Genomic DNA, 27,872 nt, shown 5'->3' with positions numbered 1-27,872 from the left:
CGCTCCCTCAGTACTGCCCCTCCGACAGTGCGGCGCTCCCTCAGCACCGCCCCTCCGACAGCGCAGCGTGGCGCTCCCTCAGTACCGCCCCTCCGACAGCGCAGCGCGGCGCTCCCTCAGTACCGCCCCTCGGACAGCGCAGCGCGGCGCTCCCTCAGTACCGCCCCTCGGACAGCGCAGCGTGGCGCTCCCTCAGTACCGCCCCTCGGACAGCGCAGCGCGGCGCTCTCTCAGTACCGCCCCTGTCGGCGTTGAAACAAGACAGTACCACCGGGCTATACTAAAAGAATAGACTTTTTATTAATTAAGCACTGTAAGTATCTTTCACCCTCATAACAGCACCGCCATGATCCAACGGCAACTACTCAATTCTGCTCACTGTTTCCCCTCAGAGAGAAAACAGTTCAAATCTCAACATCACAGCGATACAATTACTAAATAGCGGGGGAGAGAGTGGGGTTTATTGTTGGGGGGGGGGGGGGGGGGAAGGTTGCACCTCACATTGTTCACAAAGTGTGACAGAGCTTTTGGGGGGGTTGGGGGGGGCAGGGTGATGGGGTCAGTCTCAAGGGCTAGAAGCACGGAGAGTGTGGGGGGGGGGGGGAAGGTGGAGTGTGAAATCATTTTAAAATAACCACGGGGGAGTTGGGGAAATCATTTCACCGCACGAAACATTGATAATGGATAAGATTTAAACGTGAATGGGTGGGGGGGGGGGGGGGGGGGGAAGAGGAACGAGAGGGGCTGGGTTAAAATGTAAAAACAGCAATGTCTTTCTTTTCGACTAATAGAAGCCTACAGACCTCGCAGAGGAAACCAAGAGGGTTAGCGGCGGATGGGGAGGAGGGGATTTTAAAATCAAACGCTGCGAAGCTTGTTGATTTGGGGGTTAGTGGGGGTGGGAAAAGAGAAGGGTTTGTCGGTGCAAGCAATGTTTGGCGTTACTGCATAATTAAAAACTGTGCGTGGACATCGCACTGCGGAATACGGGACAATATCCAATAGATTGACTAAAAGCAACGAGTAGGACAGACAGGATCGCCAAAGGCTATACGTGTGGGATTAACTTGTTTTTGCTGGATTTTTTAAATATATATATGTGTGTGTGTGTGTGTGTGTGTATGTACGCATCATTAATTTTTTTTTTGTTAAGAAGAAATCGACGCCAACTTCAAATTACTTTCCCTGTTTTAAATTGATCAATTGATCCTTCGTGTGTAAATAAAGAGAGTCGATATTCCGGCTGTCGATTCAACCGGCAGCTAATTATGGAAGCGGTAACGCAGATCGCCTCGTGTCCTCCCCACTGCTGTAAAATTTATAAAATACGCCGGGGGGGGGGGGGCGTTCAAAATGGGCAGCGGACAATTCGTGGGTTGAACGGAACTGCCGTTAGCATCCAAATGTATGGTATGGAATCGCTGACTGCATCCAATTGTACTGAACTGCCCTCCAATGTATTGTGCAGATTTTTATATGAATAAAGTATATTTTGAAATTTAAAAAAAAATGACGGCCCGTTCGGCCCATGCCAGCTCTTTGAAAGAGCGAGGCAGTTAGTCCCACGCTCGCACCCTGCCCTTTCCCCGTAGACCTGCACATTTTTCCTTTTCAAGGATCAACACCGCCCCCCCCCGGGGCTCCTTTGGAAAGTGAATGGGGGGGGGGGTTACGGCCACGCAGACCCCCCCCCCCCACCCCAGGTCGGTTTTATTCTAATCCAAGGCACCTCCACGTTCAGAAACCCGGTCTCTCGCCCCAAGCCTCTAGTGTGGAGCCCGCCGGTTTGTTTCATTAAAAAAAGCGGTTTAAAAAAGCTAAACACGCGCGCACGCCTCATTCCCCATGAGCGAGGAGAGAGAGAGAGAGAGAGAGAGAGAGAGAGAGAGAGAGAGAGAGAGAGAGAGCCAGCATGCATATTAGTGCCGCACTCTAAGAACCACCCAAACTGTTAGTGCGCTTTGATCGCGAGATCGTGTCGGGGAAAAGGAAATCGTTATTTCGGTAGCGCTCCATGTCTCTCTCTCTCGCGCTTCGTGGCACTGGGCTCGCGCGTGACCGGAAACAACGCAAAAAAATATGTAATTAAATCGCGTCAGTTATTTGGGAGAAGTCTCCCGTGTCTTCGAGCCAACTCCGCGGGGGGGGGGGGGGGGGAGGAACAAACAGCGGCGGACTTGCGGCGCGAAATCCGGCGTGGGTCAGAGAGGGAGGGGGGGGGACGGACAGACAGCGAGCTGTGTCCACACACACTCTCACACCACCACCCCACCGGTGCCTCTTTCGAGCCCGTGGTCGGGTCTGTTAAAGAGGCTCCAAGTTACAGGTGGCCCCGTTCCGTTCCAACGGGACCATAAACATTTTCACAGTGCGTCCGCGGTAAGTTCTGAATTCCTTCCTTCCCCCCCTCCCCCCCCCCCCGGGACAATTCTAGACACGGTCCTGTCAAACCCGTCTCTGCAGGGACATTTCTGAGCTGTACAACACTGGGGTACAGGTCTGTCACTGCGGCATTTGTTGCAGGTCTGCCTCTATAACACGGGTACAGGTCTTAACCGATAAGGGATTAAGGGGTTAAGGGGGCGGGCAGGGAAGTGGACCCGAGTCCATGATCGCATCAGCCATGATCATATTAAATGGCGGAGCAGGCTCGAGGGGCCATATGGCCGACTCCTGCTCCTATTTCTTATGTTGTTATTGGGTATAGATTTGTCTTATTGCAAGAGTACAATTCTGGTGGGTACAGGTCTGTCACTGTATAACGTGGGTACAGTTCTGGCTGGTATGGGTCTGTCACTGTATAACGTGGGTACAGTTCTGGCTGATACGGGTCTGTCACTGTATAACGTGGGTACAGTTCTGGCTGGTATGGTCTGTCACTGTATAACGTGGGTACAGTTCTGGCTGATACGGGTCTGTCACTGTATAACGTGGGTACAGTTCTGGCTGATACGGGTCTGTCACTGTATAACGTGGGTACAGTTCTGGCTGGTATGGTCTGTCACTGTATAACGTGGGTACAGTTCTGGCTGATACGGGTCTGTCACTGTATAACGTGGGTACAGTTCTGGCTGATACGGGTCTGTCACTGTATAACGTGGGTACAGTTCTGGCTGGTATGGGTCTGTCACGAGCGGGCGATGAATTGAGCGGCTATCACACACGGAGAGAGACAGGTATTTGTCAGTGAGGCAGCCTGCTGACAATGTGTGAACACCTGCATATTATATACATAGTGCACATCGCAGGATGTTGCAAGTGACTGACAACAGACGGATCGTTAGTGAGCTGAAACACGCAGCACTTTGATTCGAAGTCGCTGAATGGGGGGGGGGGGGGGGGGAAAGACAGGTGAGACGGCGAAGATGTGCATGGGCTCAGCGCACCCCCACCCCAATTAATTCATCTGTGGGGGAGGGGGGCGATGGAGAAAGGGAAGGAAGGCCAGAAAGGGCCCTTCCTACACTGCTCTCTCGCACTGCCCCAGCTCTCCCTTCACATGCCGGGCGCGTGGTCTGACAGTACTGGAGGGGGCGGGAGGCAGGGAGGGGAAGGGAAGGGATGGGGAGGGGAGCGGAGGGGGGGGTCTACGGGAAGCTGGACTCGCTGTGCTCCGGCCGGAGCCTCGCCACAATCTCAGGCTCAGTATTGATTTATAAAAGGGTGACGATAGCGCCCCCTTTCGCTCAGCCCGCTGCCTGAGAAGACTTCGTACGTTGCCGTTGAGCTCTAGAGGAATGGATGTGGTCACAGTTTAACCCGGGAGGGGAGAGAAACAGGGCAGAGTGACTCTCTCAGTTTTGGACTCTCCCAGGAGATCTCAGTTTCGGCTGGAGAGGGGAGAGGCTAGGAACAGGAGGACGTTCAGCCCCTCGAGCCTGTTACATTAGGAACAGGAGGAGGCCGTTCAGCCCCTCGAGTCTGTTACATTAGGAACAGGAGGAGGCCGTTCAGCCCCTTGAGTCTGTTACATTAGGAACAGGAGGAGGCCGTTCAGCCCCTCGAGCCTGTTACATTAGGAACAGGAGGAGGCCGTTCAGCCCCTCGAGCCTGTTACATTAGGAACAGGAGGAGGCCGTTCAGCCCCTCGAGCCTGTTACATTAGGGACAGGAGGAGGCCGTTCAGCCCCTCGAGCCTGTTACATTAGGAACAGGAGGAGGCCGTTCAGCCCCTCGAGCCTGTTACATTAGGAACAGGAGGAGGCCGTTCAGCCCCTCGAGCCTGTTACATTAGAGACAGGAGGAGGCCGTTCAGCCCCTCGAGTCTGTTACATTAGGAACAGGAGGAGGCCGTTCAGCCCCTCGAGCCTGTTACATTAGGGACAGGAGGAGGCCGTTCAGCCCCTCGAGCCTGTTACATTAGGGACAGGAGGAGGCCGTTCAGCCCCTCGAGCCTGTTACATTAGGGACAGGAGGAGGCCGTACAGCCCCTCGAGCCTGTTACATTAGGAACAGGAGGAGGCCGTTCAGCCCCTCGAGCCTGTTACATTAGGGACAGGAGGAGGCCGTTCAGCCCCTCGAGCCTGCTCCGCCATTCAATGAGATCGCAGCTGATCTGTATCTTTAACCCCATCTACCTGCCTTGGTTCTGTAACAATACCCTTCCCCAACAAAAATCTATCGATCTCAGTCTTGAAAGCTCCAATTGACCCCCGTCCTTGACAGTGTTTGGGGGAGAGTGTTCCAGATTTCCACTGCCCTTTGTGTGAAGTGCTTCCTGACATCACCCCTGAACGGCCTGGCTCTAAATGTTATATTATATTATTGGCCTCAGACACGAGGAGAAGTTACCGGGTCTGCTCCGGTGACTGGGAACTAACTGAGCGAAGTGTGACGGGGGGGGGGGGGGGGAAAAGAGAAAGAGGGCGCGCAAAATGGTCGTGTCATCTGGGTTTGATCTCTTCAAATCCCCGGTCTTCCCCCGAACTCGTGCTCCCGCCGTCCCAGGCTTGGCTTTTGTCTCTCCTGGGGAGGGTGGGTGGGGGCGTTTGTAAGGACATTGAGCGTAGGTCTGTAAATGGGGGGCTTGGGAGCGAGAGTATTGCACACAGGGGGCAAACGGTGCCTGGGTCGATCGACGACCCAGTGACGACCCCTGTTTACCCCAGCAGCTGGGGAAGGGCAGTACGATTATTCGGATTCCAAGCAAGTTGAAATGAAACGGTCTTTCCTCTTGTAGGCGCTGCGTGTTCAGACTTGTCGTCTCCTTTCGGGGCATGACCGAGCTTTGAATACGCTGGGAGGAGGGTGGGGGGGGCGCCGGGAATTACTCGGAGCAGATGAAACCCCGTCCCCAAATACACCGTAGGTCGCCATCGGCACGTCTGAAACTGCTCCCAGCCGCCTTACGGGTCTGGTTTTAAAAGGGGAGGGGGCGTTGGGGTATTGCGCTCCTGAGGGAGGGGGTTGGGGGGGGGGGAAAATGAAACAGGGGATCGCTTGTCCACTTTGGACAAACCACCCTGGCTCGCGAGCAAAGCTTTGCCCATCCACCCTCTCTCTCCGTGCCGACCAGCGCCGGATAATAACAAGCCTCTCCCAACCTCTCCCCCACCGATTGGCTGCTGGGTTTAAAAGTATTGGAAGGCGGGTAGGGGGGGGATGGGCCTTGTTGACTGAACGCAGGGCGATGACTCAAGGTAGCGTGTCCCTCCTGCGGAATCGCGGCCCCGCCCCCAAATTCCGTCTAGAACATGCACCCGGTCTTGTAATATTGAGGGGGGGGGGGTGTATCCCGGAGGAAACACGGCAGAGTTACATTATATTGGCGTCAAAACAAGAGAGAATTCGCAAGAGGCGGTCAGCAAGCTGAAGTGGGGTTTTTTTTTGGGCGCGTCTGCGTGTTCAGAGGGCCGGATGTCTGGCGGCGGGCGGATACTCTGCGCCCCCCCCCCCACCCTCTATTGAGGAACGTTAAACTTCTTTTTGTTTGTTAATAAAAGATAAGCGATGTGAGGTTTATCTTCTCGGTGATGATGTGTTCGGCGCTGTAACGCTGGTCTCTGGCCGCCAGGGGGCCCCGGTGATTCACACCGCCAGACAGGCACAGCTCCCCCTAGAGGCAGCGAGCAGGGACTGCAGTCATTACAGCGTCACGGGTCCAAAAAAGGACGTCGCGCGTATAAACAGGTCGGTGTTTTCGATAGAAACGGGGAGCTCCGCGTTTCGGTACAAGGGCTGTTTTTTGTCGTCTTTTGTTTTTTGCCGTTAGCGGCAGTCTGATACGGACAGCAGACGGAGGGCGGGAGGGGATACTGGATAAGCGGACGAGCCTCAACTCCCGCCGTACGCTGCTGCTCGTCTGTGGAGGGCTGCTGGTTAAACTGAACAAGTTTCCCCCACCCGCCCCCCCACGAGCGGAAACTGAATTTTAAATGGGAGGGGGGGGGGGGGGCGGTTTAAAAAAGGTGAAGAGCAAATCCCAAATCAGACTGGATCGGTTTTGTCTTGGTCTGGATGCAACGTATTCCGATACAGGAGCGATCAGATACAGGGCTGTCTTGGGAGCATAGTGTTTTTGCGAAGGTTTTGAGGGAGGGGCTGGAGGGGGGGGGGGGGGGAAGGAAGCGGGCGGCAATGCAGCGAGTAATTAAACCCAATTTCACTCGGAATGTCCCAATTGGGTCTGTGTTATTTTGTTTCCCGAAGACTGGAAGTTGCTAACCACACCAGATGAAAATGTAAAAATTTTTTTTTTTTTTGATGGCGACCGCGACAGGCCTCAAGGTGCGACGCGTCCAAGGATGGCCGAGGGGCACGGGTCTTCCCGTTGGGAGCGGAGAGTCGGGGCTCGGCTCGTCACGCCCGCTTAAAACATCAAGCCACCCCCCCCCCCCCCCCGAGCTTGGATCGAAAGGTTAGATTTCAAAACGGGCTGTTAAGTGGGGAGGAGGAGATGGGGAGGGCGAGACAAACCATCCCGTGACCTCTGTTCCCCCTGTGGGGACCGGGGGGGGGGGGGAAGGGGGAGGGGCCTTGCGATTTTGAATTGAATCTCATGATTTGCGTGCCGTAGCGCACCAGTTTATATTTTTAAAAATACACCACATGGCAATTGAGATTCTAACTCTCCCCCCTCCCTCCCCCCGTACAGTGGCCATGTTGTTTTTTTTTTTTCTTTCTTCATTTGAATAGACTCTCCTTTGCTTCAAGAAGCACCGAAGCCAGCCCGACACCGCGCAGTGCCCAGAGCGCTGCGCGGCCGAGCGGGAGCACCGCCAAGTCTCCGAGACTCGCTAGCGGCCAATGCCGGCGGTAACCAACCCCCGCTCCCGAAGGTCAAGCCTCTCTGTCTCGCTTTTGCGTTTAAAAACAAAAATCATGATCTCGGCACTCTTTACAAAGATACAATTTCCCTTGCCACCCCCTCCCCCCCCCTAGAAATCTCACTTGTATCCGTCATACACCGCACGCTCTCGACATCGGGCAGACCAAGAATAAATTAATCTGCTAATTCTTTCCAACATTCAAGCCCCTTCGTGAGGCCATTGCAAAAGATTTTTCCTTCAGTTGGGGGAGGGGTGGGGTGGGAGGGGGGGAGAAAGTACATGTTTCCGATTAATTCCTGGTTTCTCTAGAACTTTGGGGTGGAGGGAGAACAGTTATACTGCCCGCAGCGCTGCGCAGGGAGATCAGGGCTTCGCCATTGGCTGTAGGCCGCTTTCGTCCCCGGACTGCAGTTATACTGCACTGGCGGAGAAACCAGAGCGGCGCGGCACTGCCATCCCGGTGGCAGTCTCGTGTCCGGCTGCCTTTGGTGCGGTCGGTGGCCCGGTTTCCCCCTAGTTATACTGCCAGCTGCGCGGTTGATGCAAAGCGGATTCGGGGGGCAGGGGGGAGGGGGGAGGTTCGCGAAAGGATGTACTTTAAGTTTGACTTACCAAGCGCAAGACTAAAATGAACGTTAGCGAATAAATAAGACCAAACGTCACTACTTGGCAGTAACATAGGGGCAAGAAGATGGTGGCTGACGGGATCCAGCTGAGATGCAAACGCATCTTTACCGATCTCTATGGACTTGCTGTGGATCTGCGGCACGTTCTGTCGAGGGGCAGGGGGCACAGCTCTCTCTGCTTGAGGTGTAGGATCAAAATGGAGGTGAGAGAGAGAGAGAGAGAGAGAGAGAGAGAGCGACAGAGAGAGAGAGAGAGCGACACAGAGAGAGAGAGAGGGACACAGAGAGAGAGAGAGGGACACAGAGAGAGAGAGAGGGACACAGAGAGAGAGAGAGGGACACAGAGAGAGAGAGGGACACAGAGAGAGAGAGAGGGACACAGAGAGAGAGAGAGGGACACAGAGAGAGAGAGAGGGACACAGAGAGAGAGAGAGGGACACAGAGAGAGAGAGAGGGACACAGAGAGAGAGAGAGGGACACAGAGAGAGAGAGAGGGACACAGAGAGAGAGAGAGGGACACAGAGAGAGAGAGAGGGACACAGAGAGAGAGAGAGGGACACAGAGAGAGAGAGAGGGACACAGAGAGAGAGAGAGGGACACAGAGAGAGAGAGAGGGACACAGAGAGAGAGAGAGGGACACAGAGAGAGAGAGAGGGACACAGAGAGAGAGAGAGGGACACAGAGAGAGAGAGAGGGACACAGAGAGAGAGAGAGGGACACAGAGAGAGAGAGAGGGACACAGAGAGAGAGAGAGGGACACAGAGAGAGAGAGGGACAGAGAGAGAGAGAGGGACACAGAGAGAGAGAGAGGGACACAGAGAGAGAGAGAGGGACACAGAGAGAGAGGGACACAGAGAGAGAGAGAGGGACACAGAGAGAGAGAGAGGGACACAGAGAGAGAGAGAGGGACACAGAGAGAGAGAGAGGGACACAGAGAGAGAGAGAGGGACACAGAGAGAGAGAGAGGGACACAGAGAGAGAGAGGGACACAGAGAGAGAGAGAGAGAGAGAGGGACACAGAGAGAGAGAGAGAGAGAGGGACACAGAGAGAGAGAGAGAGAGGGACACAGAGAGAGAGAGAGAGAGGGACACAGAGAGAGAGAGAGAGAGACACAGAGAGAGAGAGAGGGACACAGAGAGAGAGAGAGGGACACAGAGAGAGAGAGAGGGACACAGAGAGAGAGAGAGGGACACAGAGAGAGAGAGAGGGACACAGAGAGAGAGAGAGGGACACAGAGAGAGAGAGAGGGACACAGAGAGAGAGAGAGGGACACAGAGAGAGAGAGAGGGACACAGAGAGAGAGAGAGGGACACAGAGAGAGAGAGAGGGACACAGAGAGAGAGAGAGGGACACAGAGAGAGAGAGAGGGACACAGAGAGAGAGAGAGAGGGACACAGAGAGAGAGAGAGAGAGAGGGACACAGAGAGAGAGAGAGGGACACAGACACTATCAGACAGCTGCCTGCAACCGTCAGCACCCATACCCCACAGACACAGGACGCAGCAGCAGATTGCGAAAGCAGGGGGCGAGTTGGGGGCTTCACTGTGGAAGCTATGCGACATTCACCTGCAATCGGAAACATGTATTTTACTTTTTTTCTCCCCCCTGGAAAAAAAAGTGAGAAAAAAGCTGCAAAGCACGCCCGGAAGAGGTTATGGAGGGTGGGGGGGGGGGCGCGCTTTACTCCTCCTTCTGACGTACGGCAGTGCCCGCTGCTCTCTGCTCCCAATGGCAGCTGTCGTCTGCGTTTAGTGCATTGAAGTGAGAAATACTATTGCAAATGTCACCGTCTTTCTTTAAGGCACTTGGCGATAGGGTGGGAGGGGCTGATGACTCCTCCTTCTTCCCGCTGTCGTTGAGGTGGGCCAGGCAGTCGCTGGGCTCCTGGCTCTCGGCTGGCACGGGATCGAGTGGCACCTCCTCCGCCTCCTCCTCATTCGGCGCGGGGCTGTGGCGGCCGAGGGCTGCGGGGCTCTCGATCACGGCGGCCGAACAGGTGCCCCCGGGATTCTGCCGTGCCGATCGTCGGCAAGGAATGAAGAAAAAAAAAAAGGAACAGCTCGATTACCGCCCGCGTCTTAAATCCAAAGAACCCGCCTCCCGCGAAAGTCGACCGTACCCCCCCCCCCCCCCCCGCGAGCTCCTGCTTACCTGGCTGCCTTCACTGGAGGCTGCTCCGTTTCTCGTGCTGCTCCCTCGAGCTCCCCGTCCAGCCCCTGCTGTCTCCTTCACCTGCCTTTCGGGCGCAAGGGGACACAAACGGAGGTTAGCGTCTGGCGAGGGAGGGGGGGGGGGGAATCATACCGTCGCGGTTAGATCGAGCGGCTATCTCGGTGCCGACATCCCCTACTGCCCTAAAGTTAGCTGGCTGATCATTGAGGCAGCGGGAGTTAACTCGATCACAGAATCTTACCAGTCGTTCGGCCCATCAAGCCCGTGCTGTGCCGGCTCGGTGACAGAGCGACCGAATCAGTCCCACACTCCACCCCCTGCTCTTTCCCCACAGCCCCGGCACATTTCCCCCCCCCACTTCAAATATCCATCCAATTCCCCGCTTGAAGGTTACTATTGAATCTGCTCCCACCGCCCTTTCAGGCAGCGCGTTCCCGATCACAAGAACTCGCTGCGTAAAAACGTTCTCCCCATCTCCCCCTCTGGTTCCCTCGCCAATTATCGTCCATCTGTGTCCCTCTGGTTACCAACCCTCCTGCCCCTGGGACCAGGTTCTCTCCTGATCCACCCGATCAAAACCCCTTCGTGATTTTCAACGCATCTCGCTTAACCTCCCCCACTCAAGAGAACAACCCCAGCTTCTCCAGTCTCTCCGCGTCATTGAAGTCCCTCATCCCTGGAACCATTCTTGTGAATCTTTTCTGCATCCTCTCGAAGGCCTTCACATCCTGCCTAAAGTGTGCTGCCCAGAATTGGACACAATACTCCCGTTGAGGCCGAACCAGTGTTGTTTAAAAGTTGATCATAACTTCCTTGCTTTTGTACTCTATTTATGAAACCCAGGATCCCGTATGCTGCCTTAGGAAGCAAATGTCTCCTAATGAGCCACAGCGCACAATGCTCCAACCCTCCATGAGCCGTCAGCAGACTCGGTATCTCTTGACCCAGCAGAACCCGGGAGCCATCACCAAATGGTCCAAAACAGCACATTGCCTGAGAACGCCTCACGTTCCTTCAGACATGGCCTTCGGCCTTGGTTAGTGCTGGAAAGAGCACGCTGCACACAAGATTCTGTGCTCCACTGATGTACATCAGTCGCCAGCGTCAACACACTTGCCAGCTTGCACTCTTTTTGCAGGTGGCCATTAACGTAGGGTCTAACCTGGTGATTTATGAAAGGTTCAGGAGAACGTCCCTTGCTCTGCCTGAACCTCCGGGACTTCTCCTATAAATGTCCTAGACCTGGGAGCGAGTAACCGAGGAGAAAGTGAAGGAATGACTGGGCTCCCCCCCCCCCCCCAGCACCCCCGACCGCACACAGATGCAGCACTCACCCTCTCCCGTGTCCTCTGACAGAGATGACTTGTAGATTGAGCGATCCTCGGCCTCGAGCCGGCCGGCTCCCGGCCCACTGCCCCACCACCATGCCCGCAATCTCCAGCTTCCCCCCCTGGTGGGGGATCTGCTGGATACCTGGGGGAGGGGGGAGGAGAAGGGAAGAGAGTCAGGTCGCCAAACCGCAGAGAGGGAAACTCCTACCTTTGGAAATCTGTCCGACCCGAATGATCCCGAACATACCCGGCAACATTTGACAACTGGGGGCCTCGATGGAGACGGGGGGGGGGGGGGGAAAAGAGAGACTTCAGTCCCCTCCCCTACCCAAATAGTCTTCATTGAGCAATGTTAGCTTTCATCTCAAGAGTGCCAATATACAAAGTTCTGCTACAGCTGTTACACCCGTTAGTCACGGCGTTCAGGCCCGGACCTGAGGCAGGAAAAAGAGCAGCGCAGAGTCACCAGAATGATACGAGGGCAGGTTGCGCAGACTGGGTTCCCTCGAGTGTAGAAGGTTAAGGGGTGGTCTAATTGAGGTGTTTAAGAGGATCAAAGGATTCGATAGGGTAGAGCGAGAGAAACTATGTCCTCTGGTGGGGTAATCCAGAACAACGGGGCATCACCTTCAAGTTAGAACCAGGCCGTTCAGGGGTGATGTCAGGAAGCACTTCTTCACACAAAGGACAGCGGGAATCTGGAACTCGGGGATCGGGGCCCAGGAGTGGCCCTCCGACGGTGCGGCGCTCCCTCAGTACCGCCCCTCCGACAGCGCAGTGCGGCGCTCCCTCAGTACCGCCCCTCCGACAGCGCAGTGCGGCGCTCCCTCAGTACCGCCCCTCCGACAGCGCAGTGCGGCGCTCCCTCAGTACCGCCCCTCCGACAGCGCAGTGCGGCGCTCCCTCAGTACCGCCCCTCCGACAGCGCAGTGCGGCGCTCCCTCAGTACCGCCCCTCAGACAGCGCAGTGCGGCGCTCCCTCAGTACCGCCCCTCCGACAGCGCAGTGTGGCGCTCCCTCAGTACTGCCCCTCCGACAGCGCAGTGCGGCGCTCCCTCAGTACCACCCCCCCCGACAGCGCGGCGCTCCCGACAGTACAATGCATCCCGTAGCTTTGCTCCGCGCCGTCTCTCGGGTCACTCACCGGCGAAACTCCGGCCCCTGCCCTGAGGAGGCGGCACCGGCCCAAAGGGCCGACCGTACATCGGCATCGGGTAGAACGGTGCCATCATGGGGGGCACGAACGCTGGTGGTGGCATCGATGGGGGCATCATGGGCTGTCGGCTCAGGTTCAGACCCTCCAGGATGCTCTGCCTCATCTTCTCCACCTTGGCCACCTGGTCAGCCTAAATGGGGGTGAGCGAGGGGGAGGGGGGAAAAAGAGAAGGAAGACGGACGTCAATTATGACTGGAGCCTCAGTATCAAAGACAGACTTGCATTTATATAGCGCCTTTCACGACCACCAGACATCCCAAAGCGCTTCACAGCCAATGAAGTACATTTGGAGTGTAGTCACTGTTGTAATGTGGGAAACGCCAATTTGCGCACAGCAAGCTCCCACATACAGCAATGTGATAACGACCCAGATCATCTGTTTTTTTTTGTTATGTTGATTGAGGTATAAATATTGGCCCCGGGACACCCTCCCCCTGCTCGTCTTCAAAATAGATCTTTTACGTTCACCTGAGGGAGCAGACGGGGGACTCTGATTTTAGGGGCATTCTCATTGATAATAGTAATGGGAGCTCGGATTACTATGAATGAGAATACTACGTTGTGATTGGTGGTCCAGGCCAATGTGTTCCCAGGATACACATACGCACCTGGAAGACATGTTCCCATTGCTGGACTGCGGAACTAGGCCTCGGAACGCAATCCTACGTTCCTCTGGGACAACCAGGTAATTTCATTTAAAAAAATTTCAGTCAGAGGTGTTCTCCCACAGGAAGCCTCCAACGGCAATTTTCCCCCCTTAGTTCCTTTCCGATTATTATTTATATTTACAAAGCTTGGGGAAATTTGGGAAGTGGAGAAGCAGAGTTGTTTGAAGCAGAGCCGTACAGGCTGAGGACTGGGAGATGAAAATCTGAGGTGCTGCAGCGTCACCAGTGGCCGGAGGACAGAAATACAGCGTGACGGTTTACATAGGAAATCTCCATTATAAGTGTGGACATGGGGCAGCGTGACAGTTTACATAGGAAATCTCCATTATAGCCATGGACAATGGACAGAGTGACAGTTTACATAGGAAATCTCCATTATAGGTGTGGACATGGGGCAGCGTGACAGTTTACATAGGAAATCTCCATTATAGCTGCGGACAATGGAATTTGTAAATGGGTAGGTTGACAACGGAGCAGGAGGTTATGTAGGTAGGAAGGTCATGCAGCCTCAATACTTTTAAGACGTCAATCCCAGATTGGACCACTTTACTGACAAGCTGGTGAAGGCAGAGATGCGTACCTGACCGTCACAGAGGTCAATGAGGGGGGCCTTTTCTCGTGTGGCCCGGATCAATTTGCTGTGTAGGAGCTTCCCGTCGAAGTAAATCCAGGGACAGCAGTGCTCCCACGGGATGGGCTGCCCGCACGCATCGTTGGCGAAGAGTGCGGTGTCGACACCGCTCATGAACAGGGCGGCCAGTTGGATCCCGCGCGGGTCCAGCTTGTCGATCTTGACCGGGAAAATAAAAAGCGGACAGGTTAGGAACATCGGCGGCCCATTCAAAGCTTTTTAGCCACTCTCTTGCCCGCCCCCTCCCCCACCCCCCCACTCTTCATTCCCAACCCGGCTGGGCGTTCATTGCTCAGGGCACAGATCGCACGGCTATTCGACCACAGGGACCATCACGGCCGTGTTTGATCCTATCCGGACCCAGCATTGGTCAGACCACATTCGAGAGTACTGCGCACAGTTCTGGTCTCCGTATTATAAAGAGGATTTAGAGGTACTGGAGAGCGTGCACAAAAAGATTGACAAGGACGACACCAGAACGGAGAGGTTATAACCATCAGGAAAGACTGAAAAGGCTGCGCTCCTTTCTCCAGGAAAGAGAAGGCCGAGAGGCGAGCTGATAGCGGTCTTTAAAATTATGAAGGGGTTCAATAGGGTAGGGGTAGAGAAGATGTTTCTACTTGTGGAGCAGACCAGAACTAGGAGGCCATCAATATAAGGCAGTCACTGATAAATCCAATGGGGAATTCAGGAGAAACTTCTTTACCCAGAGAGTGGTGAGAATGTGGAACTCGCTGCCACAGGGAGGGGTCAGTACCAAGAGTGTCGGCCTGGATTATGGGGCCCATGTCTCTGGAGTGGGACTGGAACCCACAATCTTCTGACCCCCCCCAGCCAAGCCGACTGATGCACGCCACGGATGTCTCCTTGGTACTCTCCAGGCGCCATACACGTGGGGAAGTTGATCAACTGCGTGGAGAAACTGGCAGAAATCTCCCCGCGGCCCGCCCCTGGTCACCCCCTACCTTCAGCTCCTGCAGCTGGTCTGGCTCGTAGAGTTTGGAGGACACGGCCTGCGCGAGGAACGCGTCCAGCTCGCATCTGTGCAAGATCCTGGTGCCCGGCCACTGCATCATGTACCTGCAAAGAGAGACAGAACCCCAGGGTAACTGGAGGGAACGAGGGCTGAGCCAGGGGCCAGGCACCCGTATGCAGCGCACCGCCAAGGCTGGGAAGTGTCAGAGGGTACAGGCGCCATCAATAAAACAGTCCAATCCGGAATTCAGGGGAAACTTCTTCACCCAGAGAGTGGTGAAAATGCGGAACTCGCTGCCACGGGGAGTGTTTGAGGCAATAGTATCGATGCATTTAAAGGGAGGCTGGATAAACACGAGGGAGAAAGGAATAGAAGGATATGCGGAGACATAGAATCATAGAAACAGCACAGGAGGAGGCCATTCTTAGAACGAACTGATTCCACTCCCCCCTGCTCTTTCCCCATAGTCCCTTTTCAAGTATTTATCCAACTCCCTTTTGAAAGTTACTATTAAATCTGCTTCTACCGCCCTTTCAGGCAGCGCGTTCCAGATCACAACTCGATGCATAAAACATTTTTCTCATGTTGCCTCTGGTTTTTTTTGCCAATTAGCTTACATCTGTGTCCCTCTGGTTACCAACCCTCCTGCCCCCGGAAACATTTCTCCTTATTTACTCTATCAAAACCCTTTGTGATTTTGAACATCTCTGTTAAATCTCCCTATAACCTTCTCTGCTCCAAGGAGAAGCCCAGCTTCTCTATTCTCATCACGTCACTGAAGTCCCTCATTCTCGGTACCATTCTGGTCAATCTCCGCTGCACCCTCTCCAATCCCTAAATGTGGCACCCAGAATTGGAGACACACACACACACAGAAGGACACACACGCAGACTGAGGGAATCGCCTGGCAATTGAGGGGGTGGGCTCTCTCTGCTCTGTGGGGATAAGCACAGACCAGGTATGGACACAGAGCTCCCTGCATCAACAACAACTTGTACTTATATAGCGCCTTTAACAAAGTGAAACGTCCCGAGGTGCTACACAGGAGTATTGTGCGATAATACTGCGACACTGAGCCGCACAAATAGAAATAGCGCAGGTGACCAAAAGCTTGGTGAAAGAGGTCGGTTTTAAGGAGTGCCTTGAAGGAGGAGAGAGAGGCGGAGAGGTTTAGAGAGGGAGTTCCAGAGCTTGGGGCCCAGGCAACAGAAGACACAGGCCAACGATGGTGGAGCGATTATAATCAGGGATGGTCAGGAGGGCAGAATTAGAGGAGCGCAGAAATCTCAGGGAAGTTGTGGGGCTGGAGGAGGTAACAGAGATAGGGAGGGGTGTAGGGGCTGGAGGAGGTTAGAGATAGGGAGGGGTGTAGGGGCTGGAGGAGGTTACAGAGATAGGGAGGGGTGTAGGGGCTGGGGAAGGTTACAGAGATAGGGAGGGGCGAGGAGCCATGGAGGGATTTAAAGATGAGGGTTAAGTCATGGTAAGACAGCTTGGACACAGGTTATGCTCCTCCTGTAATATGTGGGAAGTCAGGGATGCTTCCGGTATCCCCGACTACTTGTGCGGGAAGTGTATCCGCCTGCAGCCCAAGGGACTGCACAGCGGCACTGGAGCTGCGGATGGATTCACTCTGGAGCATCCACAATGCTGAGAATGACGTGAATAGCACGTTTAGCGAGTTGGTCTTACTGCAGGTAAAGGGTACACAGCCAGATAGGGGATGAGTGACCAACAGGAAGAGCAGTGGAAGGAAGGTAGAGCAGGGGTCCCCTGCGGTCATCCCCCTGCAAAACAGATACACCGCTTTGGGTACTGTTGAGGGGGATGACTCATCAGGGGAGAGCAGCAGCAGCCAAGTTCATGGCACTGTGGGTGGCTCTGCTGCACAAGAGGGCAGAAAAAAAAAGAGTGGGAGAGCGATAGTCATAGGGGATTCGATTGTAAGGAGAATAGATAGGCGTTTCTGCGGCCGCAACCGAGACTCCAGGATGGTATGTTGCCTCCCTGGTGCAAGGGTCAAGGATGTCTCAGAGCGGGTGCAGGACATTCTGAAAATGGAGGGTGAACAGCCAGTTGTCGTGGTGCATATAGGTACCAAACGGGATGAGGTCTTACGAGACGAATTTAGGGAGCTCGGAGCTACATTAAAAAGTAGGACCTCAAAAGTAGTAATCACAGGATTGCTACCAGTGCCACGTGCTAGTCAGAGTAGGAATCGCAGGATAGCTCGGATGAATACGTGGCTTGAGGAGTGGTGCAGAAGGGAGGAATTCAAATTCCTGGGGCATTGGAACCGGTTCTGGGGGAGGTGGGACCAGTACAAACCAGACGGTCTACACCTGGGCAGGACCGGAACCAATGTCCTAGGGGGAGTGTTTGCTAGTGCTGTTGGGGAGGAGTTAAACTACCATGGCAGGGGGATGGGAACCTATGCAGGGAGACAGAGGGAAATAAAATGGAGGCAGAAGCAAAAGATAGATAAAAGTAAAAGTGAAGGGCAGAGAAACCCAAGGCAAAAAGCAAAAAGGGCCACATTACAGCAAAATTCTAAAGGGTCAAAATGTGTTAAAAAGACAAGCCTGAAGGCTCTGTGCCTCAATGCGAGGAGTATTCGGAATAAGGTGGACGAATTAACTGCGCAGACAGCAGTTAACGGATATGATGTAATTGTCATCACGGAGACATGGCTCCAGGGTGACCAAGGCTGGGAACTCAACATCCAGGGGTATTCAACATTTAGGAAGGATAGACACAAAGGAAAAGGAGGTGGGGTGGCATTGCTGGTTAAAGAGGAAATTAATGCAATAGTAAGGAGGGACATTAGCTTGGATGATGTGGAATCGGTATGGGTGGAGCTGCGGAATACCAAAGGGCAGAAAACGCTAGTGGGAGTTGTGTACAGACCACCAAACAGTAGTAGTGAGGTTGGGGACAGTATCAAAGAAGAAATAAGGGATGTGTGCAATAAAGGTACAGCAGTTATCATGGGTGACTTTAATCTACATATTGATTGGGCTAACCAAACTGGTAGCAATGCAGTGGAGGAGGGTTTCCTGGAGTGTATTAGGGATGGTTTTCGAGACCAATATGTCGAGGAACCAACCAGGGAGCTGGCCATCCGAGACTGGGTGATGTGTAATGAGAAGGGACTAATTAGCAATCTTGTTGTGCGAGGCCCCTTGGGGAAGAGTGACCATAATGTGGTAGAATTCTTTATTAAGATGGAGTGTGACACCGTTAATTCGGAAATTAGGGTCCTGAACTTAAGGAAAGGTAACTTTGACGGTATGAGGCGTGAATTGGCTAGAATAGACTGGCAAAGGCTACTTAAAGGGTTGACGGTGGATAAGCAATGGCAAACATTTAAAAATCACATGGGTGAACTTCAGCAATTGTACATCCCTGTCTGGAGTAAAAATAAAACGGGAAAGGTGGCTCAACCGTGGCTAGCAAAGGAGTGTTAAAACCAAGGAAGAGGCATATAAATTGGCCAGAAAAAGCAGCAAACCTGAGGACAGAGAAATTTAGAATTCAACCAGAGGGTTTAATTAAGAGGGGAAAATAGAGTACGAGAGGAAGCTTGCAGGGAACATAAAAACTGATTGCAAAAGCTTCTATAAATATGTGAAGAGAAAAAGATTAGTGAAGACAAACGTAGGTCCCTTGCAGTCGGATTCAGGTGAATTTATAATGGGGGACAAAGAAATGGCAGACCAATTGAACAAATACTTTGGTTCTGTCTTCACGAAGGAAGACACAAATAACCTTCCGAATGTACTAGGGGACAGTGGGTCGAGTGAGAAGGAGGAACTGAAGGATATCCTTATTAGGTGGGAAATTGTGTTAGAGAAATTGATGGGATTGAATGCCGATAAATCCCCGGGGCCTGATAGTCTGCATCCCAGAGTACTTAAGGAAGTTGCCCTAGAAATAGTGGATGCATTGGTGATCATTTTCCAACAGTCTATCGACTCTGGATCAGTTCCTATGGACTGGAGGGTAGCTAATGTAACACCACTTTTTAAAAAAGGGAGAGAGAAAGTGGGTAATTATAGACCGGTTAGCCCGACATCAGTAGTGGGGAAAATGTTGGAATCAATCATTAAGGATGAAATAGCATTTGGAAAGCAGTGACAGGATCGGTCCAAAACAGCATGGATTTATGAAGGGGAAATCATGGTTGACAAATCTTCTGGAATTTTTGGAGGATGCAACTAGCAGAGTGGACAAGGGAGAACCAGTGGATGTGGTGTATTTGGACCTTCAAAAGGCTTTTGACAAGGTCCCACACAAGAGATTGGTGTGCAAAATCAAAGCACATGGTATTGGGGGTAATGTACTGACGTGGATAGAGAACTGGTTGGCAGACAGGAAGCAGAGAGTCAGGATAAACGGGTCCTTTTCAGAATGGCAGGCAGTGACTAGTGGGGTGCCGCAGGGCTCAGTGCTAGGACCCAGCTCTTTACAATATACATTAACGATTTAAGTGAAGGAATTGAGTGTAATATCTCCAAGTTTGCAGATGACACTAAACTGGATAGCGGTGAGAGCTGTGAGGGAGATGCTAAGAGGTTGCAGGGTGACTTGAACAGGTTAGGTGAGTGGGCAAATGCATGGCAGATGCAGTATAATGTGGATAAATGTGAGGTCATCCATTTTGGGGGCAAAAACACGAAGGCAGAATATTATCTGAATGGTGGCAGATTAGGAAAAGGGGAGGTGCAACGAGACCTGGGTGTCATGGTACATCAGTCATTGAAAGTTGGCATGCAGGTACAGCAGGCGGTGAAGAAGGCAAATGGTATGTTGGCCTTCATAGCGAGGGGATTTCAGTATAGGAGCAGGGAGGTCTTACTGCAGTTGTACAGGGCCTTGGTGAGGCCACATCTGGAATATTGTGTTCAGTTTTGGTCTCCCCATCTGAAGAAGGACGTTCTTGCTATTGAGGGAGTGCAGCGAAGGTTCACCAGACTGATTCCAGGGATGGCTGGACTGACATGAGGAGACTGGATCAACTGGGCCTTTATTCACTGGAGTTTAGAAGGATGAGAGGGGATCTCATGGAAACGTATAAGATTCTGACGGGACTGCACAGGTTAGATGCGGGAAGAATGTTCCCGATGTTAGGGAAGTCCAGAACCAGGGGACATAGTCTTAGGATAAGGAGTAGGCCATTTAGGACTGAGATGAGGAGAAACTTCTTCACTCAGAGTTGTTAACCTGTGAAATTCCCTGCCGCAGAGTTGTTGATGCCAGTTCATTGGATATATTCAAGAGGGAGTTAGATATGGCCCTTATGGCTAAAGAGATCAAGGGGTATGGAGAGAAAGCAGGAAAGGGGTACTGAGGGAATGATCAGCCATGATCTTATTGAATGGCGGTGCAGGCTCGAAGGGCCGAATGACCTTCTCCTGCACCCATTTTCTATGTTTTTATGATGAGAATTTTGAAATCGAGGTGTTGCTTAACCATGAGCCAATGTAGGTCAGCGAGCACAGGGGGTGGTGGGTGAGCGGGACTCGGGGCGAGTTGGGACACGGGGCAGTGAGCACAGGGGGTGATGGGTGAGTGGGACTCGGGGCGAGTTGGGACACGGGGCAGTGGGACTCGGTGCGAGTTAGGACACGGGGCAGTGAGCACAGAGGGTGGTGGGTGAGCGGGACTCGGGGCGAGTTGGGACACGGGGCAGTGAGCACAGGGGGGGTGATGGGTGAGCGGGACTCGGTGCGAGTTAGGACACGGGGCAGTGAGCACAGGGGGTGATGGGTGAGCGGGACTCGGGGCGAGTTGGGACACGGGGCAGCCGAGTTTTGGATCACCAGTAGTTTGCGACAGGTAGAACGTGGGAGGCCGGCCAGGAGAGCAGCACGTTGGGAGTAGTCGAGCCTAGAGGAGCAAGGTCGCGCTATGCTGCGCTCGGCCCCGCGCACCCACCGTAGTACGCAGCAGAGCAGCAGCAGGTGGGTGGGGATGTTGGCGGGGTTGAGCATCCCGGGCGTGTCGGCCTTCATGCAGGCGAGGAAGGCCCTCATGCGGCGGTTCTTGTCCTCCACGGCCTTGCCCAGCCACAGCTTCTTCAGGTTGGGGCAGGTCCACTCCCGGAAGGTGAGGCCCGTCACCAGCTCAGGGGTCTGGGGTGACTTGCCCTTGTAGGCCGACCACTCCTTGATAATGACCGGGGGGACTGGGGGAAGCACACAAACAGGAAAAGGTGGATATTCTGCAACGTTTTGGTGTTAAACTGATTCGCAGGCTGTAGCCATCTTCTATCATTAAAAGTTACACAAAGTGCTCACACTGAAGTTGATCACAGCATGCAGTATTTGAATAAACCCCTTATTAAAATTTAACATCGGAACAGGAGGAGGCCGTTCAGCCCCTCGAGCCTGTTACATTAGGGACAGGAGGAGGCAGTTCAGCCCCTCGAGCCTGTTACATTAGGGACAAGAGGCAGTTCAGCCCCTCGAGCCTGTTACATTAGGAACAGGAGGAGGCCGTTCAGCCCCTCGAGCCTGTTACATTAGGAACAGGAGGAGGCCGTTCAGCCCCTCGAGCCTGTTACATTAGGAACAGGAGGAGGCCGTTCAGCCCCTCGAGCCTGTTACATTAGGAACAGGAGGAGGCCGTTCAGCCCCTCGAGCCTGTTACATTAGGAACAGGAGGAGGCCGTTCAGCCCCTCGAGCCTGTTACATTAGGAACAGGAGGAGGCCGTTCAGCCCCTCGAGCCTGTTACATTAGGGACAGGAGGCAGTTCAGCCCCTCAAGCCTGTTACATTAGGGACAGGAGGAGGCCATTCAGCCCCTCGAGCCTGCTCCGCCTATTCTATTAGATCATGGTTGATCGGTATCTCAACTCCAGTTGTGGCTAGCCGTTGCTTGCCGCTGCGAGGCGCAGCTCCCTGATGCCGAGCGAGACTATCGGTGAGTCCCCGACCGCTCGGCGAGAGTCAGAGAGACCCCGGCCCAGGAGGAGGAGGAGACTCGCGATGAGCGAGTGCGTGCACGAGAAAGCGCCACATAGCCAATTACTTGCATTTCTATAGCGCCATTCACCACTTCAGGACGTCCCAAAGCATCTCACAGCCAATGAAGTACTTAAAAAAGACTGTTGTATTGTGGGAAACGCAGCAGATAATATGCGCACAACAAGCTCCCACAGACAGCAATGTGATAATGGCCAGTGATGTTGATTGAGGGATAAATATTGGCCCCAGGACACCGGGGACAACTCCTTCCAATAGTGGCCGTGGGATCTTTTACGTCCTGCCCGAGCGGGCAAACGGGGCCTCGGTTGAACGTCAAACACCTCATAACCGCGCCCGTCAAACTCTCCACATGTGCCGTTAAACGTGAATACCCCGAGGTACCTTCCACAGGAAGCCTTCTCCGCATGGCCAGCCGCTCAGCCCGTCTCTGGGTCTCGGACAGGCTGAACAGCACGCCATACACGTACTGTCGGGCCAACCGGTACAGCAGGGTGGCGGGGGGCAAATCGTTATTGGCTTCGTCCTCGATACAGACAGGGAGCTTCACCTCGCCCTGGGAGAGGGGGCAAAAAAAACACACACGGATTAATCCGCGAAGGAAAACTCGGCACACAGATTCAGGTCAACAAGCACAATCTACACCCCACCGAACCGGCTTACTTTTTCAAAATTAAACGAGGCGGGGCGGCGCCGAGGGAGTGCCGCGCTGCCGGCGCCGAGGGAGCGCCGCGCTGCCGGAGCCGAGGGAGCGCCGTGCTGCCGGAGGGGCGGCGCCGAGGGAGCGCCGTGCTGCCGGAGGGGCGGCGCCGAGGGAGCGCCGCGCTGCCGGAGGGGCGGCGCCGAGGGATGTTGCATCTTTAAATGCATGCACACATACATTTTAGCAGAATACATTGTGGATTACACGGTACAAGTCTCCTGTCCTTCTACACTACTGCACCCTCTGGTTTTCTACGAGCATTAACTACCCGAGTTGCTACTTTATGTACAAGAGTGAGTCCCTCACAATTAAGTGTCAGAAATATTCTTGACAAACAGAAATAAAGGCAGCCACTCGATTCTGTTTTCTTCTGATCTACAGCCAAGAATTCACAAGTACCTGCAAATGCCAAGCTCATGCAGCAATTGAACTCTCAATGACCTCAGGGTGTCCAACATCAGACAGTGCATCATTTGACCTACCGTGGCCATAACCACAGGAGATTGGCTAGTATTACTTGGGAGTTCGCTGCACATAGATGTGGAATCATACAGCACAGGAGGCCATTCGGCCCATCGTGCCTGCTCTTTGAAAGAGCTATCCATTTAGTCCCACACTAACCCCCCCAACACCCTGCCCCGCTCTTTCCCCACAGCCCGGCACATTTTCCCCATGAAGTATTTATCCAATCCCCCGGTTTGAAAGTTACCATTGAATCTGCTCCCACCGCCCTTTCAAGCAGCGCATTCCCGATCACAACAACTCGCGGCGTATAAACATTCTCCCCATCTGGTTCTTTTATCGATTATCTTAAATCTGTGTCCCTCTGGTTACTGACCGTCCTGCAACGGGAAACAGTTTTGCCCTATCTCGTCTAACAAAACCCTTCATAATTTTGGAAACGTCTATTAAATCTCCCCTTAGCCTTCCCTGCTCCAAGGAGAGCAGCCCCAGCTTCTCCAGTCTCTTCCCGTCACTGAAGTCCCTGATCCCCGGTACCATTCTGGGCAACCTCCCCTTAAGCCTTTGCTGCCCCAAGGAGAACCACCCCGGCTTCTCCACCCGTGCGATCTCGGCGCAGACGCGCTCGTCGTGTGCAAGCCCAACGCTGGCACTTACCATCGTCAGGACCTGATAGATGTATGGGTACATGAGCCCCTTCCTGTGCCGGTGGTCGGCCACACGCAGGACCTCCGGAGCGACGGGGGGCAGTGGCGGGGTGGTGATGTCCATGTGGTTCCTGGTTTGCATGGAGAGCAGCGAGGGGATGTGTGCAGTGGGGTTGACGGGGGCGGTGCCGACATCCAGCGCTGCGGGAGCCGACGGCTGCCCACTCCCAGCCTTGATATCGGCGACTCCCTGCACCAAACAAAGAATCGCACAATCACACACACCGCACAAAGACTTGCATTTACATCGCGCCTTCCACGGCCACCGGACGTCTCGAAACGCTTTGCAGCCAATGAACTACTTTTGGAGTGTGGTCTCTGTTTTAATGTGGGAAATAGTAACAGCCGACAAAGAGCCACACGGCCCACGGTCAGCAGCCCTGAAGGTTACATATAAACTTATGAACAATGACGGAAAGGCAAAGAGCACCCAGCCCAACCAGTCCGCCTCACACAACTGCGACACTCCTTATACTGAAACATTCTACACTCCACCCCAACCGGAGCCACGTGATCTCCTGGGAGAGGCAAAAAACAGATAAAAACCCAGGCCAATTTAGGGAGAAAAAAATCTGGGACAATTCCTCTCCGACCCATCCAGGCGATCGAAACTAGTCCAGATTACCCTGGCCGTATTCTATTCCCTGCAGTACTTACCATTATATCTGTGCCGTCCAACAAAAGGTCATCCAGTCTAATCCCAATTACCAGCTCTAGGTCCGTAACCCTGTAGGTTGCTGCACTTCAAATGCCCATCCAACCATCTCTTACAAGTGGTGAGGGTTTCTGCATCCACCACTCTTCCAGGCAGCGAGTTCCAGATCCTCACAGCCCTCTGCATAAATGCGGCCCCCCCCCCCTCAAATCTCCTCTAAACCTTCTACCAACCACCTTAAAACTATGCCCCCTCGTAATAGACCCCTCCGCCAATGGAAATAGACCCTTACTATCCACTATGTCCAGGCAACAGCCAACTTGAGCACAGCAAGCTTTCACAAACAGCAATTTGATAATCTGTTTTTTTGTTACGTTGAGGAATAAATATTGACCCAAAGGCATCGGGGATAACTCCCCAGCTCTTCTTCAAAATAGTGCCGTGGGATCTTTTACGTCCACGTGAGAGCGCAGACGGGGCCTCGGTTTAACGTCTCATCGGAAAGACGGCACCTCCGACGGCATGGTGCTTCCTCAGCACTGCACTGGAGTGCCAGCCTAGATTTTTTTGCGCTCAAGTCCCTGGAGTGGGACTTTGAACGCACAACCTTCTGGCTCAGACGTGAGTGTGCTACCTACTGAGCCACAGCTGACACCAACACAGAAGGATGCCCTTCCTTCGATCCGTCGTGCCTGCTCTTTGAAAGAGCGATCCAATTAGTTCCCCCCCCCACAGCCCGGCACATTTCCCCCTTCAAGTATTTATCCAGTTCCCCGTTTTGAAAGTTACTATTGAATCTAACTTTCAGGCAGCGCGTTCCCAATCACAACAACTCACCGCATAAAACAAAGAAGATCAGGAGCAATTATATGAATTGTTTTATACAGCGCTTCCCTCTCTCTAGAGAGCAGCTTCCTCCTCGTTGTGAATATGCGCCCAGAACCGCGCACCCACACCCACGGCACCGAGGGACAAGCTGGGTTACCTCGGGGCTGCTTTTCTCGGGGATCTTGCTCAGGCCGGGAGTCGCGCCACCAGCTTCCCAGTTTGCTTGGTGTTGAGACGATTGCTCGGCGAGGTGGCTGAAAACGAGAGTTCACCGATTAACTCACACAAGCCCAGTCTGGTTACACCCGCGCAAACCAGACGAACTCCTGCTGGGAGCAGGAACATTCAGCTGCAATGCTGGTCCCGTCTCCCAATCAGCATTGTGTTTCGTTGTGAATTCTGTGCTGGTTAAAGGTGGGGAATCTGAAACCTAGGGCACTGAATTAAGTTACCCCTCCACCGACCCAAGTTAAACACAGACTGAAGCTCAACCCACACTGCCGCAGATAACTCCAGCAAACCTGTGCTGTACCTGCCCTGGGAGTGTTGATGGGACAGTGTAGAGGGAGCTTTACTCTGTATCTAACCCCCTGTACCTGCCCTGGGAGTGTTGATGGGACAGTGTAGAGGGAGCTTTACTCTGTATCTAACCCACTGTACCTGCCCTGGGAGTGTTGATGGGGACAGTATAGAGGGAGCTTTACTCTGTATCTAACCCCATGCTGTACCTGCCCTGGGAGTGTTTGATAGGACAGTGTAGAGATCTATGGCTTCAGCAATATAAGATAGTCACAAATAGACAGAGAAGATGAAAACACCTTCTCTAGGTCCACCCTATCAAACCCTCTCAATCTTAAAGACCTCTATCAGCTCACCCTACAGGCTTCTCTTTTCTAAAGAGCCCCAGCCTATTCAATGTTTCCTGATAGTTATAATATCAGTTCTGGTATCATCCTTATAAATCTTTTTCACACCTTCTCCAGTGCCTCTAGAATATGGAGATTAGAACCGTGTACAGTGCTCGAGAATGTTTACAGCACGGAAGGCGGCCATTCGGCCCCTCGAGTCCGTGCCGACTCTCAGCTGGTCCCACTCCCCTGCCCTTTCTCCATAGCCCTCCAAGTATTGTCTAACCAAGGCAAACCTTCAACAAAACCTGTCTGCTTTTCAATTGTATCCCTCTGGAAATGAACCCCAGTGCTTTTGTTTGCGATTTTAACAGCCTTATTAACCTGCGTTGCTACTTTAAGAGCAAAGAGGTACAGGTCTCAATCTGTGAGGAGTGGAACCTCTCACTTCTGGTAGCAATCTTTCGCACCTTCTCTGGTGTCGAGTCCTCAGGCCCCCCAATTAGAAATATAGAAAATATGAGCAGTAGTCGGCCATTCGGCCCCTCGAGTCTGCACTGCCATTCAATATGATCATGGCTGATCCTCTCTCTCAACACCATATTCCCGCTTTCTCCCCATACCCCTTGATGCCTTTTGTGTCTAGAAATCTATCTATCTCCCTCTTAAATATATTCAGTGACTTGGCCTCCACAGCCTTCTGTGGTAGAGAATTCCACAGGTTCAATACCCTCGGAGTGAAAACATTTCTCCTCATCTCGGTCCTAAATTTCCTACCCCGTATCCTGAGACTGTGACCCCTTGTTCTAGACTTCCCAGCCCCGGGGGAAACATCCTCCCCCGTCAGAATTTTATACCTTTCAATGAGATCCCCTCTCATTCTTCTGAACTCTAGTGAATACAGGCCCAGTCGACCCAATCTCTCCTCATACGACAGTCCTGCCATCCCAGAAATCAGTCTGGTGAACCTTCGCTGCACTCCCTCTATGGCCAGTATATCCTTCCTTAGGTAAGGAGACCAAAACTGCACACAATACTCCAGGTGCGGTCTCACCAAGGCCCTGTATAACTGGAGTAAGACATCCTTGCTCCTGTACTCAAATCCTCTTGCAATGGAGGCCAACATACCATTGGCCTTCCTAACTGCTTGCTGCACCTGCGTGTCTGCTTTCAGTGACTGGTGTACAAGGACACCCGGGCTCCTCTGTACATCGACACTTCCCAAGCCATCACCATTTCAATAATACTTTGTTCTTATGTTTTTTCTACCAAAGTGGATAACTTCACATTTATCCACGTTAAATTGCATCTGCCATGCGTTTGCCCACTCACTCAACCGATCTAAATCGCCTTTGCATCCTCCTCACAACCCCATCTAGCTTTGTGTCGTCAAAATTAAATCAATCACCAGCGGACAGGAGCTGTTTTATTTCAGTACGTTCTCGGCAAACGGGCAGAACTCGAACGCGCGTGCGAAGACTTACTTGGCCGTGTTTCCGCCGCTCTGTTCCTCCGCGTCCGAGGAAGAGGAAGGCGAAGAATTGGGATGGGGCGACGGCAATTCTTTGGCGGGGGCTGCGTGGTTGGAGATCCTGGCCGGGGCTGGTGGTCCGTAGGGTCCGGCCCAGTCGCCGAAGGGCTTGCCGGGGCGGGGCAGGGGGCCCTCGTGCTTGGCCGCGCCGGGGTCGAAGGGCGGCCCATGCATCAGGTGACCCTGGGAGGGCGGGAAGGCGACAGCGGGGCCCGGTGGGAAGGGCTGGTACGGCAGCTTCTGCATCATCGGCGGTGGGAA

The 27,872-nt window shown here is 53.4% G+C and overlaps 1 protein-coding gene across 1 annotated transcript; it reads right to left on the bottom strand.

Moving 5' to 3' along the window:
• Nucleotides 1-276: 276 nt before the first annotated feature.
• LOC139240643 (constitutive coactivator of PPAR-gamma-like protein 2) lies at nt 277-27,872 on the bottom strand. Its single transcript, XM_070869219.1, has 11 exons — nt 27,565-27,872; nt 25,390-25,486; nt 23,700-23,939; nt 22,262-22,433; nt 20,828-21,077; nt 14,879-14,993; nt 13,863-14,072; nt 12,543-12,744; nt 11,402-11,540; nt 10,047-10,131; nt 277-9,905 (listed from the first exon to the last, which is right to left on the bottom strand). The coding sequence occupies exons 1-11, from the start codon at nt 27,858-27,860 to the stop codon at nt 9,576-9,578; spliced, it is 2,136 nt and encodes a 711-aa protein (XP_070725320.1). The 5' UTR covers nt 27,861-27,872; the 3' UTR covers nt 277-9,575.

This window comes from Pristiophorus japonicus, chromosome 32, assembly GCF_044704955.1.
Source record: "Pristiophorus japonicus isolate sPriJap1 chromosome 32, sPriJap1.hap1, whole genome shotgun sequence".
NCBI lineage: Eukaryota > Metazoa > Chordata > Chondrichthyes > Pristiophoridae > Pristiophorus > Pristiophorus japonicus.
Note: the sequence above shows the minus strand (reverse complement) of the source record. Positions and strands in the feature narration are given on the sequence as shown.